The sequence below is a fragment of the Carassius carassius genome, chromosome 20 (genome assembly GCF_963082965.1).
Source record: "Carassius carassius chromosome 20, fCarCar2.1, whole genome shotgun sequence".
Classification (NCBI taxonomy): Eukaryota; Metazoa; Chordata; class Actinopteri; order Cypriniformes; family Cyprinidae; genus Carassius; species Carassius carassius.
Genome location: NC_081774.1, coordinates 10,391,462 through 10,407,582, shown reverse-complemented (window position 1 = coordinate 10,407,582; position 16,121 = coordinate 10,391,462). Strand labels below are relative to the sequence as shown.

Here is a 16,121-nt window from a genome sequence, read left to right as displayed (position 1 = left end):
GTTTTTTAAACCACCTTTATTTCCCTTTCTAAACATATAAAGTGTTTTTCAAGTTTAACATATGTTTGACATATTTGTTTAGGGAAGTGAGTTAACCTAAAACCTAAAATCAGCAGCATGTTTAATGTCTGTAATGGTGATGCTGACTGACATTGAGGAGGATGCTCATCTGTCTGATCACAAATGCTTCACTGGCCAAAAGAATTTGAAATTAATGACTTATTTTTGTTTCTGAATTAGTTCTTGCGTTATCCTTTTTAAACTAATATTTAGTTTCTTCTGTTATGTAATGTTGGGCTTGAGCACTGATTAAAACTTTTTAAGGGAATTTTCCATTACTTCTCTGTGGCAATATCCTACTCATTATAACCTGCTCATTAGCCCAGAGGAAAGAGTGGCCCACACCTCATCCTCTTTTTTTATGTAAAAAAATAAATGCCACGTTTGTTTTCCCAAAAATGTTGTAGTTGATCTGTCTCTTTACATAAGGATATCCTCATGTGTATTGTTTTGCATGTTGCAGGTGTTTGTGCAAGTAAAACAACACCGCTGTGATAAGAACATGAAGGATTCACATGTGACATGACCTTGTGTTGAGGACATACTTTGCACACCCCTAGAAAAAAAAGAGGAGAACATCAAACATATATTCTATATCATTGTTAACAAACTAAAGCATTATTTTCAAACCATTGTTTTGAAACCTTCCTGACGGACTTGAAATGTCCAAATGTATGGGTGTTTAAAGTTTATCTTCAGAAAGGCACAAAAATCCACCCTAATTGCGACAAAACTTTTAGAAGCAAATGTATTCTGTCTTGAAAAGTCTTGAAAAGTTCTCAGACTTGAAAGCAAAGCACTTTGTCACAAATCAACACCCGTCCAACAAACCAACATAATCTGAACTTTGATAGATTCAAGAGCATCATGAATCAAATTTCAAGGGTTGCAGGCAGAGATCGTGTTCAGACCAGAATCCAAGCAAAGTCTATGTGGAACAGTATCAAGACATAAGTGCATTAATACACCAGCGCTGAATTCTCATAGTCAGTGGACAAAATCCAGTATGGAGTGTAGGGAAAAACTGGCAACTCAAGTAGAGATACAAAACACAAAATATGATCAAAATATACAACAAAATAGCTACGCAAAATGTATTCTCAGATTTGAAAGCAAAGCACTTTGTCACTAACTAATACCTATCCAACAAATAAACATAATCTCTACTGAAATTTATATTAAACAGTATAGTATAAAAACAGGCAGATTCTTAAGAAAACCCTAATGCAGTTAGCAAGAGATGTGCACACTGATTCAGAGGTGATTTAACTGTAACTGAAAAATTTTCCCACTTGATATCGGGGTTTTAGTTGTCTTTAAAATGCATATTCAGACTAAAATGTTGTTAAGGTGACAGATATGAAACTGACTGTCACGTACAATTATATTAAAGCTTTTATGTGTCCTGTCACATCAGTCAGAATTTGTGACTGTGTTGTTTGTTTTGTTTTTGCATTGTACATCCATAGTCATATAACTGGTTATTAACATGTGCATATATCCTCTGTGAAACCTTTTAAACAGTTTTAGTGTCAAGGATGTGGAAAGCTGTGGTGACCTGATCATCACTCAACAACTCACAGTGTGTTTATTTAACCTTCAACATCTTGTTGAGCAGATGCCCAGGTTCCCCAAACATGTTTTAGTTGAGGAAGGTGGAGTTAGTGATATAACGAACAGATGTAAAGCTCTATAAATACTGAACTCTCTCGCTGTTCTGTACCTTGAACACAAGTTCCACACTTGAGACAAAACAGGTAAGATGCTCGGCGTTTGAATTTCAACTATCCAACTCTTAAAGCCAAATTTCTTCTTGTTCTCATTAAATATGACTCTTTTTTCAGGTTTAAACTGAGAGAATGCAGGCTCTTCAGGTTCTGTCTCTGACTCTGCTGTCTGTGCTGGCGGTCAGCGCTCAGTCCATCGGCTCTGGAAAATGCCCACAGCCTCCTGTTCAGCAAAACTTTGATCCTACAAGGGTACACTTTTATATAAATGTTTTTTTATCTTTATATTGTTTTTCATTGCCGGGAACAAATACATAATTAATAATCGAATTAATGAAAAATAATTATTCGCATTTTTCACCCCCAAAATATTGTGTTTCATTATTTTTCATCATTTTGTCCTTTCGTAGTACATGGGGAGATGGCATGAGATCATGAAGATTCCAGCCCCGTTCCAGTTAGGAGAGTGTAGCCAAGCCACTTATACTCTGAGTGACGGCATTGTCCTGGTTCGAAATGATGAGCTTCTGTAAGTACTGATGAACCATTACTAAAATATAGGAGTAAATCATAAAATAAAATAAAAAAATCACGATACATACACATTTAATTCATGTTCAAAATACTTTTCACAATATATGAGTAAATTAAAAAAAAAAAAAAAACTGATTTGTTAATATTCAGAATATTTAAAATGCACTTATAAAATAACTTCACCTAATATCATTTCACTGAACATCTTCACAGTGCTAATGGCACTATAAACTTCATTGAGGGAACTGCCAAGATTGCAGATGCATTAGAGCCTGCCAAACTTGAAGTCAGCTTCTTTGAAGGTAAGTCTAAACAAATCATTCTTTTAGTTTATTTTTTTATTTTAAATCTGAGATTTTGAGTTATTCATGATGTGTCCTCTTTCAGGTGCTCCTCCGGCCCCCTACTGGGTGCTGGCTACTGATTATGACACCTACACCCTGGTTTACTCTTGCTCTGATTTTGCTGGTCTCTTTCATGCTGAGTTTTCCTGGATCATGAGCAGAACCCGCACACTTCCTAAAGATACCGTCTCTGAGCTGTTAGACATCCTCAAATCCCATGGCATCAGTACTGATAGTTTTACTGAGACTGACCAGAGACCGGAGCTGTGCAGCGTTATGCCTTAATAGAGCTGTCTTATTTAATGAACTACTGTGAGAAAGAAAAAAAACTATATAAATGTAAGCTCTTTACATACAATATTTTTCTCCATCAGTGGACTGTTGCTTGAGAATGTGAATGCATCTATCTGCAAATTAAATTTCTTTCTTCAAACAGTTTGAATGGTGTACAAAATACCTATGTGTGATAAATTAGTTTTTCTTTTTGTTTGACAAATATATATATATATATATATATATATATATATATATATGTATATATATATATATATATATATATATATATATATAACCTTAAAGAGACTTGGGTTGAACACTGTTCTGATGACGCAATAGCATGAATCAAGTGACATCTAGTGGTGTTACGTTGAACTGAAGAAACAGTACTGCTTCGGTTACACTACAGTCTAATGTATGCTCTGTTTGAGGTCTAAAAGCCTCAGAGCTACATTAGGTAAACAAAAAAAAAGAAAAATGAAGTATATAATTTTGCACAAAATGGTTTTAATTCTATCATCGTAGCTTCCTAATAAACAGTTAGGAGTTGTTGAGTGTTTGGCCATTGACGATCAACTAAATATTTTTTTTTATTTAATTGAACAATATCTCTTTTTCTTTGTATATTGTCTAGTTATCAAGTACAAACGGTTTTGTATCAGTCTTGCTTTTACTGGTTTGGTTGAGGGCCAACAGTTTGACTATTCAAAACTATTCAGTGTGAAAGAACACAGTCAGACAGTCAATGCATAACTAACATCAATCATTCTTTACTCTTTGCAATCAAAGAATTTGTATACATCGATTAATGAATTGTTCTTATTTTAATTAAATTATGGGTGCATAAGAACCCTTATTATAGTCTATATTTGTCTATACTCTTACAAATTCATTTTTGTAATATTTAGTTGGATTCAAAGTTCGAGATGAGGGCATGAAATGTTCTAGAAAACTTTCTGGATGAATGCCAAAAAAAGTTTTATAACATGCAAAATGAGCTTACCTGATGTAAATCAGTGTTTTTTTAAGATATCAGTGAGTTTTATTAGAACTATATGCATTTATCCATTTTCCAGTGTCAGTTATACTAAGACTATAAAGGGTTCTATATTTTTATGTGTTTTGTAAAACCTTTTTAGGGAAGAAAGTAGTGTTTGAACAGTTCAGTTATTTATGTGATAATATAACAAATGATTTAGACTAAATTGCTGCTCAGGTGAAACACAGAGAATGCAGGCTCTACTGGTTCTGCCTCTGCTGTCCGTGCTGGAGCTCAGTGAAGGCTGGAGGATGTCATTAGATTTGATAGTCAAAATAGCTCCCTGCATGCTGGTCACCACACATTTGATTTTGGTGGAAAGAAAATGTTAAAATATTAACTGAAAAATGGGATGAATATTATTTAATCTGATTTTACATTTCATTTTGAAGATATATATATTTTAATTTAAATGTATTTCGTAACATTTGAACAGAACATGATTGAAATCGTAACATTTTATATTTATAAAGCTAACTGAGACTTGTTATAGCACTTGTATATTCAATTTAATTCAAGTTTATTTGTATAGCGCTTTTTACAATACAAATCTTTACAAAGCAACTTTACAGAAAATTATGTTTATAAAATATTTAGTAATAGCTTATAAGTGGTGACTGTCAGTTTGTGCACGTATGACAGGAATTTTAGAAAAAATAATACAAGACGTAGTCAGCCAGACGATGAACATTATTAATATTATTAATAATTATTATATGATGCAGTCACACTTGTAGCAATATTTGTTAGTTCTGTTGTTGATTCAGGGTTAGCATCATCTGAGGTCCTCTGAGGGTCAGCATCATCTCTTCTCAGGTGTTCTGGATCCAGACTATCATTGCTCTTTTGTTGATTTATTGCTTCCATTGTCCTCCTTGGAAGCCAAGTCACTTTGGATAAAATCATCTGCTAAATGACTAAAATGTAAATTTAAATAAAGTCAAAATTAATTTATTTTCAGAAATTAAACACGTCCATGATAGGCACTTGATAAATCCTAAATAAAACTGAAATACCTTAGTTTCAATAAAAACAAATATTTAACCTGATAAATGTTCTCCAAAACATGTTTTTGAGGTGTCTTGATTTTCAGTGCTGTTTTTAGTGCATGAAGAATTATGAAAATAATCTATTCTATATTGAAGCTGACCCAGGATATCCAAACTAAAAGGCATGTGTTAGTAACTTCATTCTGCAGGTCTAGCGTGGAGTACTAATAACAGCATGCCCCGGGGTCAGAGGTCATAGGTCTATTTTGCATGTATTTGTGGTCACTGTGGTAACACTGACTGTATTATTCATGTCTGTTTTTTATCTGTTGAATTTCATTGAAGAGTTCCTTTATCCTCTAAGATAATTCAGACTACGCAAACAGAGTCTTTACCAAGTGGTTCTGGGGTTAAACTCCACATTATCCCTTTGCCTCACTGTGACTCTATAATACAGTGCACAAACAGGCTGGGCAGAAATCCTTCTTAAAAAGCTTACTCTGCACAGATTCTTAAATTAGTGGTTTACATGTCTTAATACTCTGCTCTCCTGATGTCTAAGCACTTTATTCTTGATTTTCTCTTTTTGGCTGATATGAGTCCACACCTGTGTAACATTTATGAGTAGATTAGTCTACTGTGATTAGTAGAATAATCACATTAAAATGCACTTAAAGACTTACAAATGTATGGTTTCTTTGGAATTATACATATTGTAGATATATATTGAAGATATTATGTGTAAGATCAGTTTATATTATTAAACCTGTGTGTTAAGACTGTAAAAAAAAGAATTGCACAGAACACTAAAAATATGAATAAAATAATGGTCACCTTGTGCTTTTTAAAACCTCAGTAAATAAAGCAGAAATGTATAGTTATAGAGCAACAGCGTTTGATTTAAAAGTATGTTATGCTCAACAACACTGATTTTTTTAGGTAAGTGGTTGCATTCAGTTTATTTTAGCTAAATTTAAATTTAAAAATTGTTTACTAAATTAAAAACAAAAAAAAGTGGCTAAAATAAATGTTTTGCAACCACTTACCTTAAAAATTTTTTTTTTTAATTAAGGCTGCATTTATTTCTAAACTGCTGGTCATATGCTCTCCATATAACCATGTATGTGACAAATACAAATCTTGAATATGGAGTTACACTAAAATACAGTGAAACAGTAATATTGTAAAATATTATTACACTTTAAACTGCCTTTCTCTTTTGATATATTATTAATTTGTTCCTTTGTTAGCAAAGCTGAATTTACAGCATCCATTTCTCCAGTCTTCAGTGTCACATGATCCTTCAGAAATCATTCTAATATTTGCATAGAATAATAGCATTTATTTATAATCAAAGTAACATTATAAATTTATTTACTGTTGTTTTTGATCAATTTACCCTTTTGAAAAAAACTGCATATGCTGGTTAGGTATGTCTTGAAGCAAGGTTGCTGGATTGAGCTGGTTTAAGATGGTCCTTAGTTGGTCATGAGCTGGTTTAAACTGGTGCTGACTCCTGAGCAATTAGCTCCTGTTTGGGACCAACTTAAACCAACACAACTACAATGCTTCAAAACATACCTAATCAGCATGTATGTGTGTGTGTGTGTGTGTGTGTGTGTGTGTGTGTGCATTAATGCATTTCTGCTGAATAAATGTATTGATAAAATAAAAAAAAGCTTTGAATACTGCATATTGGCTTCAAGTTTAAATGCTAATGGCAATGTCATCAATCAGTATTTGAGATTCCTTTGGCTTCACAAGCTTTTGTTTGACAATTTCTTACAAACCTTGCATAGCACAGGAGGTGGTGTGTGGGGCCATTTCTAATAATCAGCAAAACAGCTTTATTAACCCTCTGTCAGCTTATCCCAGCAGGAAGTGAACGCTTGCCGCCAATCTCCGCGTGTTTGCGTCTCCCCAAGAATCTGTTTTGCTGCAAAACGCTCATATGCCACCCAATTGTGTGCACACCTATCCCTATACTAATACTAATAAGTCTGGCAAAACACTTGAAAGGCCCATGCACATCTTCCTTGATTTCAATTGACACCGCCTTTTCCATGGAAAAGGAAGCTGGGAATTTAGGTGTCTTACCCTCGGTCTTAAAGTGCTAACAGAGGATTACTGAGGTAAATGTTGAAAGAGGTTTAGCCACTGTGCTTAGGCAGTGCTCTTAATTACATTTCAGCAGAGTGTCCCGCGTACAGTTGGACGAGAGATCATAGTGATGTCAGGTAAGGGGGGGCTTAAGCAGGCAGATAAAGCCAAGCTAATAGAGATAACATGAATCTGTAATTAAAGGTCTTTTTTAGTTAAGACCAGGAGCTGGCACTTGCTGGCCGAGGCATTTGCGGCAGGACTGAAGACCTCAGAGTGCTGAGAGTTGTGGACTTTCTTGCTGCAGCTCCAGGTCTCATTCTCTTTTTGGAATCATTTTGCTTGTTTGGAATGAATGTATTAATAACTTCATCCTGACTGAGAGTTTGGACAGATTCCCATTTCTTTGGCAGACATTCAGAGGTGAGTCTAATGTCTCTTCAGTCTCAATGCCTTCAATTTACCTTCCACTATTTGGGGTTTTGCTTGTTTCTGTTATGTATTTTTACCTGTAACGTAAGGATTTAGACTGCATTTTACATGTTCATTTCATGCATTCATTGTAATGGTGTGCAACAGTGTTATATGCATTGCAACTGGCACTCAGAATTATAATAGCATATGCACTTCATTTCAACCAAATCTTTATTAAATTACTTGTTAAAAATCACTTTTCATATCCTTGTCACTTCCATCCTATACTTGGATGTCTACCACTGGAATTATCTTGTGCCCTTACTGTACAAAGGAAGTACATTAGACCAGATGATTATTATCTTCTCTACCATGACCTACCCAAATGCAAGGCTTGATTTAAGTCGTCAGCAGTTTTCCCTTAATTTATTCCTTTAATGAGATTAGCCACAAGCAAATCCTTCCAGTTCACGTCTGTGACTTGGATATGGCATCACTTGTCACACATATGCCAAAAACTGCACTTGTTCTGGAAATATGACTAATATTAGGGTTTGCCTTACTTATTTACATGTTAAAGCCGCATATGGTATTGTTCTGTAAACATCTTGAATGCTCCAGATCATTAAATGCTTTTACATGACTACTCTTAATAATGTGAGAAAAACAATACTAATATTAAAGGGTTAGTTCACCGGAAAATGAAAATTATGTCATTAATGACTCACCCTCATGTTGTTCCAAACCCGTAAGACCTCCGTTTATCTTCGGAACACAGTTTAAGATATTTTAGATTTAGTCCGAGAGCTCTCAGTCCCTCCATTGAAACTGTGTGTATACTCTCCATGTCCAGAAAGGTAAGAAAAACATAATCAAAGTAGTCCATGTGACTTCAGAGGGTCAGTTAGAATTTTTTGAAGCATCGAAAACACATTTTGGTCCAAAAATAGCAAAAACTACGACTTTATCACCATTATCTTCTCTTCCGTGTCTGTTGTAAGACAGTTCAAAACACAACAGTTTAGTGATATCCAGTTCGCGAACGAATCATTCGATGTACCCGGATCTTCTTGAACCAGTTCACCAAATCGAACTGAATCGTTTAAAACTGTTCGCATCTCCAATACGCATTAATCCACAAATGACTTAAGCTGTTAACTTTTTTAACATGGCTGACACTCCCTCTGAGTTAAAACAAACCAATATCCCAGAGTAATTCATTTACTCAAACAGTACACTGACTGAACTGCTGTGAAGAGAGAATTGAAGATGAACACCGAGCCGAGCCAGATAACGAACAAAAGACTGAATCGTTCTCGAGTCAAGAACCGTTTCTGTCAGACACATCCGATTCGAGAACCGAGGAGCTGATGATACTGCACATGTGTGATTCAGTGTGAAGCAGACTGACACACAGAGCGTCTGAACCGAACTGATTCTTTTGGTGATTGATTCTGAACTGATTCTGTGCTAGTGTTATGAGCCCAGGAAAACCGAAGGCTTGAATCAAGGGCAATCATCGCCAATGATGCCATTATGTCGAGCGCAAAAGAACCGGTGAACCATTTTCTTCAACCGGTTTATTGAATCGAAATTTCCGGAAGAACCATTTCGCGAAAAAGAACGAACTTCCCATCACTACTGGTGATCTGAAAACTGATGCAACTGGTTCTTGACTCGAGAACGAGTCAGTCTTTTGTTCGTTATCTGGCTCGGCTCGGTGTTCATCTTCAGTTCTCTCTTCACATCAGTTCAGTCAGTGTACTGTTTCAGTAAATAAATTACTCTGGGATATTGGTTTATTTTAACTCAGAGGGAGTGTCAGCCCCATTAAAAAAAGTTAACATCTTAAGTCATTTGTGGATTAATGCGTATTAGAGACGTGAACCGTTTAAAACGATTCAGTTCGTTGTGGTGAACTGGTTCAAGAAGATCCGGTTACATCGAGTGATTCGTTCACGAACCGGATATTACTACACTGCAGTGAACGCGCTCACAACAGACACGGAAGAGAAGACAGGTTTTTGCTTTTTTTGGACCAAAATGTATTTTCGATGCTTCAAAAAATTCTAACTGACCCTCTGATGTCACATGGACTACTTTGATGATGTTTTTCTTACCTTTCTGGACATGGACAATATACCGTACGTACATTTTCAATGGAGGGACAGAAAGCTCTTGGACTAAATCAAAAATATCTTAAACTGTGTTCCGAAGATGAACAGAGGTCTCATGGGTTTGGAACGACATGAGGATAAGTTATTAATGACATAATTTTCATTTATGGATGAACTATCCCTTTAAAATCCCTACTTATAATATCTGCTATCTTACAGTCAGAATGTATAATTTCTTCTTTTTATTTTGAATAATGAAAATAATGAAAACACACACACACACACACATATATATATATATATATATATATATATATATTTTTTTTTTTTTTAAATATGTATTTTCAAACTCTATAACTGAATACTGATTGATAAAATGGCATATGCATTGTTACATTTTGTGTTTTTATATGAATCTTTAATAATTATTAAAAAATATATAGACATAAATTCAGTGAACAGATCTTAAAATGACCATGTTTTTTTTCTTAGCATGAAGAGCATTTTAACAACCTGCAGAAAATGTATTGGTAAAACAGTTAATTTAAAGAATAGTTCTACAAAAATGACCATAAATAATAAATAGGCTATCATTTACAGACTCTTCAGTGTATCAGGCAGAGTTTTAACATGGTAGACTGTGTGTCTGCCTGCACCACATTTACCACATAAACCGATTGTATCCCAGATTTATATCCCAAGGTGTTTTTAGGACATCTCTGGGGCTAATGGAGGCTAATGAGCTTAGCACTTAGGGTGTATTGTCCGGTATGCTTACAGGCAAGGTTTGCTGAGGGTAAAACTCTAAACTCTGGGATTACCTCCAACACATCCCTTTAAAATGCTGTATAGTCAGGACTTAGCTAATAGGATCCGAGGGGGGAATAGGGGCCCTGAAGGTAGTTTGGGGGTTGGCTGACAGCAGGACCGCACGCATGCAGGTCAGCAGATGTAGCAGGCAGACTGCTGGACTAACAGGAGGATTACAGGACTCAGATTAGAACGGCTCCTCATAGCGGGTAATACGCACAGAGGCTGTCCCGTACAGAATACTGGAGAATTTATCCAGGAATAAAGATCTGCAGATTTAATTATTTAGGCTTGTTATATTATTCCAGCAAACACATTTTTTAAAGTTGTCCAAATGAAGTCCTTAGCAATGCATATTACTAATCAAAAATTAAGTTATAATATTTATGGTAGGAAATTTGCTAAATATCTTGATGGAATATGATCTTCACTTAACATCCGGATGATTTTTGGCGTAAAAGAAAAATCTATCATTTTGACCCAAATGTATTGTCGACTATTGCTACAAATATACCCATGCTACCTATGATGGGTTTTGTGGTCCAGGGTCACATATAAACATTTCCCTCATGGTTATAGGCCTGTTTTGTGTTTGGCTCTAAGTGTTTGCTTAGAAAATCCCAAGTACTGGTTCCACTACTAGATTTCAAGATAATTATTTTCACTGGAAATATTTACTACCAAGGAACAGAGATGCTGACAAACTGGTTACAACCTATCATTTTCTCTCTCTTTACATGATTTCTCAATTTCAGACTGAAAAGGAGTGACATTACGGAAATATCTTACACCTTAGTGAGTGAAGATAAAGCACAGAAGGAGTGAACAGGTACTTCATTATATGACATATATCCTTTTTAACATTGATGTTTGAGTTCTCTTAATGTTTTTTTTTATTTATTTATCTTGGTTTCATCTTATATATGTGTTGTTCACTAACCTGTCAAGTATTAGTTTTAGATAGTAAACGGTAGTACTGGTTTATGAGCCAATGGATCTGTTGTGTGTCTTATGTCAGTAGTAGTCTGTTATTCGTCTTACTGCTATTAAAGTATTGCAGTGAAATAGTATGCCAAGTACATCATAAGTTTCCATGCGTTTTTTACCATAGACTGTTTTTTTTTACTTGCAATGAATTTATCTGCAGTTACATAATTGCGCCAGCAGGTGATGACAAGTGACAAGTGACCGGCTTTAGTAATTCACTAAACCGACTTGTTCAAAATGCTGATTAATTTACTATCGAAATAAGTTGTTAAATTCAGAAACGAATACTGCTCTTACGACTTTTACCATATCTTTCTATAGGCTCCCTTTCTAAAATATAAAGAGTAGCATGTTAGTATGCTGTTCTGAGTTCGCCAAGCTTTTTATGAATAAACAATTGCCTTCGATCATTCAACGATTCAACTTCATTTAGACAGGAACCCAAAAATGAAAATGATGTCATAAATTATTCACCCTCGTGTCGATCCAAACCTGTTTGCATTTCCTTCATCTGCTGAACATAAAATAAAGTAATATGAAGATCGTTCCAAAGACAAAGAGCTTCAGTTGGCCTTTTTTTTTTTGTCCATACAATGCAGTTTGTTTGTTTTTTGCAACATTTAGAGAATGTATATGTTTGTTACATTCAGGAAAGAGGCAGTGTCATGACCCCACGTGAACAGCTAAGGAAGATCTCGGCTCTGGGAGAGCAAGGCGCTCTGGATGAGAAACACTGGTACAGACTGGTCAATGGAATGTCTGCTGGAGGTGAGAGTTCATCACAATTGTTCATAGAACACCTAAACCAGAGCTGATCGCAACCTTGAAGAAATATAGCTGAGAAAGAGCTATTAGGCTACTGACCCCTTCATCTGTTCCCCTGGGTGTGAAGCAGAATTACGGCAAAGACAGGAGCTCATGATGAGGAACCAGATGGCCATGGTTCCACAGATCTTGGCTCAGGGGCAGCAGAGACTGCAGGGTGTTCCTGCACAGTTTGATCCTCGCTTCATGGAGAGGTCTGTTAGAATGAACACCAATACAACCAACACAGTAAAAGAGAATGAGTTTTTAATTGTTCATGGATATTTTAGGTTTAGTTTACATGAGTTTTATTGACATGACAGTAGCTATAATATTTACATATTATAAAATATTTAATATTTATAAAATATTATAAAATATTTAACGGCAGTAGTGCAAATTAAACCGAGTGGAGTGGAAAAAATAAAATGAGTAAGATTGCAGTGAAGTAACTATGCAGTTTAAACTAAGAGTAGAATTTTACCAAGTTAAATCTAAATACAATTTTTATTTGTCACACACAATCATACAAAGTACAGCGTGCAGGGAATTAATTTTATGACAGTCTCCATATAAAGAATGAACTAGCACATAAATAAAATTAACATTGAAACAAAAGGATTAAAATGAATAAAAGGAACATACAAATTAAAATAAATTAAACAAAAAGCATAAATATGACATGGGAATGGGGAAAAATATGGGAATAGGAAGAAAAAAGAACATTTGAAGAGAATAACAACACAATGTTGAAAATAGAAATATAATTATATATCAGTGATGTAAGCTGTTAGTTGAATTTTTAATGATGATTTAATCCTCTTTATCCGTAGGGAACTGGTGCCGCCCTCTGAAATGATATCAGCTGATGCTAGACAAATCCACATGGGTGCCCACCTCGGCCCACCTCTGCCCCCAAACTCTAATGTTATTCCAAGCAGAGGATTCTCTGGCACAGGTTAGAATTAAATGATGATTAAACATAGATACGTACAGGGGGACGTGAGGAAGAACAACCTAATTTTACAAATGTTTTCCATTTTGCAGGTTACGGATTCCTTCCCACTGAATCCATGGAGACAGTTGCTAGACGACAAGAGTTAATTCACAAACAGAACATAGCCAGGTAAATTTCAGTGCATTTGCTATACCTATATTCAGTGGGAGTAAAATCAGAAGACGAATGCAATACAAAGCCACAGAGTGCAACAAAAGGGGTTCCAGAAGGAAAAAGAATTCCTTTCATTTTGTCCATTGTGGAGACGGATCTATTATGAACTCAGAGGTTGTTAATTAATTGTTCATTTATCTATCTATCTAGCTTTTAATTTTCCTTTTGTCCAATTTTAATTCCTTTTTTGCTTTGAATCATAGTTTGTAATGTTTTTATTCACTTTGTAGCTGGTTGTCTTGGTTTATGTTTTATAATGCTTAAATACAACTTTCCCTGTAAAAAAATGAATGGAAAAATAACTTGTAATAATATACTTCCAGGAACACAACTGCTGAAAAACTGGTCATGCACTAATTGTAATTTATTTTTATTTTTCTATAATGAGGATGGAGATGAATGCTATCCTGCACCAAAAAGAACTCGAGAACGCCCACCAAAAGGGTCTTATTGGGATGGAGAATCCCATGATGTACCAGGGCATCCAATCCAATCCAATGGCCTTCAGGGGACGCCAGCGACTCCCAGATGGTCATGATGTATTCGTCCATCGCAATGCCCTTGAAGACCTGCACGCTAACAGTCTCCTCATGTCAAGTCCTTACCCACCGATCAGCACACTGCAAAGGGAGCGAGGACGCAGGACCGGCAGAAAAACTGCCAATTCTAAGAGCTCAGACAGCAGCATCACTCTCCCCAAAGACCAATCAGAAGAGAAAAACATCGAGCAGAGTCCAGGAGCTGCCTCAGGGGAGGAGAAGGAAGCTGAAGGGAAAGGTGAAATGAGCAATGAGGCCACCACCAGCAAACCACACCAAACCAAAGTAGAAACAGAGCTGTCTTCTGCATGCAGTAGGAAAGGTTTTAAGGAAGGAGAGCCAGGGATTCGCAAGGCATGTATTAGTGGACAGGAGGGATGTGCAGAAGTCACCAACTGCAATGCTAGCACCAGTGACAAAGACATATCCAACCCTTGCTCGGCTTTCCAAGAAAAGTTTCTGTACCCGTCTGCCGCTGGGCCACTCACAGGGATGCCCTACATGCTTCCTGTGCCAGGAAATGGACTTGTACCACTTGGTGAGTTTGTTACACTCCCGTTTTTGAATGCAGTCTTTGAGTTTAACTGTGTTGTTTTAGTATTATTTATACACTATTATAACATTAATTAATATTTTGAGTGAGACTTTATTATATTTTCTGTTTTCGCACGTTATGTGCTTTTGTCATAGTTTTTTTATATATATATTTCTATGTAGCTTTAATTTATTCATATTTCTAGTTTTGTCATTTTAGTATTTAAACTATTTATTGCAGTTAGCTGCCAATGCCATTTCTTATTTGTGTTAATGTTTTTTTAAGTCTAAGTTTTTCATCTAATATTTATATTTTATTTATTTTCAGATTTAAATTAAATATTTTTTTTATCATTTTAATTTTAGTCAACAATAACAACACTGCTCTTTTACTGTTTCTAATGCATGTGTTTGTTACTATACATTTCTTTTATGAAATATTAAAATGATGGCATTATAGTCATTGTTACCTATTTAAAAAAAAAAATTTCAACTAGGACATCCTAATATGTTTCTTAATGGAGAAGAGATGACTTCATTAGAAGATATTCGCAAGTGGTCAGTTGATGACGTCTACAACTTCATCAGTGAAATACCAAGTTGTGCTGAATATGCACAGGTAATACAAATGTCAAATGACAAAATCCAATTAGAATTAGATAGCTTTAAGTCTCATTCTTTTGTGTGCCACCTTTTGCAGACATTCAAAGACCACATGATTGATGGGGAGACGTTACCTCTTCTCACAGAGGACCACCTCCTGGATACACTTGGTCTAAAGCTCGGGCCAGCACTTAAGATACGATCACAGGTATTCGCCATCTTTCAAAAGGACCAAATTTGATGTCAATAAGCAGGTTAATCATTCAAATGTAATTAATATTAAGTAAAATTAAGTATATTGCTTATATATAAAATGAAATGTACAGATTATTTCAAGTGTCTTCTCTACCCTCCAAGTGGTTGGTCTGGACATAAAGATAAAAGCAAAAATAAACTCATCTTACTCATTTGGTTGCTCTGTACTCTTTTCAGTTGTCCCGGCGCCTGGGTAGCATGTTCTACAACATGATGAACTTGCCTCTGCCCGTCTCTGGTCTGCAGCCTCCACCGGAGAAAAGCGTTGACAGATCATCAGACATCGGCTCTCCTCTCAACTGCAACAGCGTGGAGCTGCTCAGCAGCCCCAGAGACACAGAGGCTCTTAAATCTACAGAGCCTGTAAGTGAAGCTGATCATCCTTCACCAAGCCAGATGAGTGAGACCAGCTGAAAGATCAGGCAGAACTGATGGACCTCTTTTTTACCTCAGAATCTCTTACTGTTTTGACACCTAATGCATAAGGTAGACAGGCACTGACACTTCTATAGTGAATATACTGTCATATATATTTTTTTAATATTCTTCACAAGTATATTATGATCCGTGTTATGCAATAGGTTCAGAATGTGCTCTCCAGCAGAGTTAGATTCTCAAATGCAGATTATTTCTATATATGTATATTTTGTAATATGTTAGCAAATCAATTACAAATCATGTTTTGTCCTTATTATTGCAGCCTTTTCTATTGTAAAATTGTATTTTGGTTTTTACTTTAAACTTTACTTATTCTAAAGTCGTGTGTTGTTTGCTATGGAGAAAATAAAAACGATTACTCCTTTGGTCTTTAGTTGATT

At 35.5% G+C, this 16,121-nt stretch overlaps 2 protein-coding genes across 4 annotated transcripts; both read left to right on the top strand.

The window, feature by feature from the left end:
* Window positions 1-1,561: 1,561 nt before the first annotated feature.
* On the top strand, window positions 1,562-3,103 carry LOC132095763 (apolipoprotein D-like). Its single transcript, XM_059500866.1, has 5 exons — window positions 1,562-1,817; window positions 1,905-2,039; window positions 2,198-2,316; window positions 2,535-2,623; window positions 2,709-3,103. Exons 2-5 carry the CDS (start codon window positions 1,920-1,922, stop codon window positions 2,948-2,950), a joined length of 570 nt encoding a protein of 189 aa, XP_059356849.1. The 5' UTR covers window positions 1,562-1,817; window positions 1,905-1,919; the 3' UTR covers window positions 2,951-3,103.
* Window positions 3,104-6,985: 3,882 nt separating this feature from the next.
* Window positions 6,986-16,070, top strand: samd7 (sterile alpha motif domain containing 7). 3 transcript variants are annotated; one of them, XM_059501577.1, is made up of 11 exons: window positions 6,986-7,206; window positions 7,285-7,492; window positions 11,166-11,239; window positions 12,048-12,165; window positions 12,290-12,416; window positions 13,035-13,159; window positions 13,249-13,327; window positions 13,761-14,449; window positions 14,943-15,064; window positions 15,146-15,256; window positions 15,481-16,070. In XM_059501577.1, the coding sequence occupies exons 4-11, from the start codon at window positions 12,063-12,065 to the stop codon at window positions 15,715-15,717; spliced, it is 1,593 nt and encodes a 530-aa protein (XP_059357560.1). In that variant the 5' UTR covers window positions 6,986-7,206; window positions 7,285-7,492; window positions 11,166-11,239; window positions 12,048-12,062; the 3' UTR covers window positions 15,718-16,070. The 3 variants fall into 3 exon arrangements, with proteins under 3 accessions (XP_059357560.1, XP_059357561.1, XP_059357559.1); XM_059501578.1 differs by having other exon boundaries at window positions 6,986-7,492; window positions 12,293-12,416; XM_059501576.1 differs by having other exon boundaries at window positions 6,986-7,492.
* The last annotated feature ends 51 nt before the right edge of the window (window positions 16,071-16,121 follow it).

Coding starts and splice junctions, on each gene's coding strand:
- LOC132095763 (XM_059500866.1), top strand. CDS start 1,920: ATGCAGGCTCTTCAGGTTCTGTCTCTGACTCTGCTGTCTGTGCTGGCG. Junction 2,040..2,197: donor AAAACTTTGATCCTACAAGG/GTACACTTTTAT, acceptor GTCCTTTCGTAG/TACATGGGGAGATGGCATGA. Junction 2,624..2,708: donor TGAAGTCAGCTTCTTTGAAG/GTAAGTCTAAAC, acceptor GTCCTCTTTCAG/GTGCTCCTCCGGCCCCCTAC.
- samd7 (XM_059501577.1), top strand. CDS start 12,063: ATGACCCCACGTGAACAGCTAAGGAAGATCTCGGCTCTGGGAGAGCAA. Junction 14,450..14,942: donor AAATGGACTTGTACCACTTG/GTGAGTTTGTTA, acceptor AATTTCAACTAG/GACATCCTAATATGTTTCTT. Junction 15,065..15,145: donor GTTGTGCTGAATATGCACAG/GTAATACAAATG, acceptor CACCTTTTGCAG/ACATTCAAAGACCACATGAT.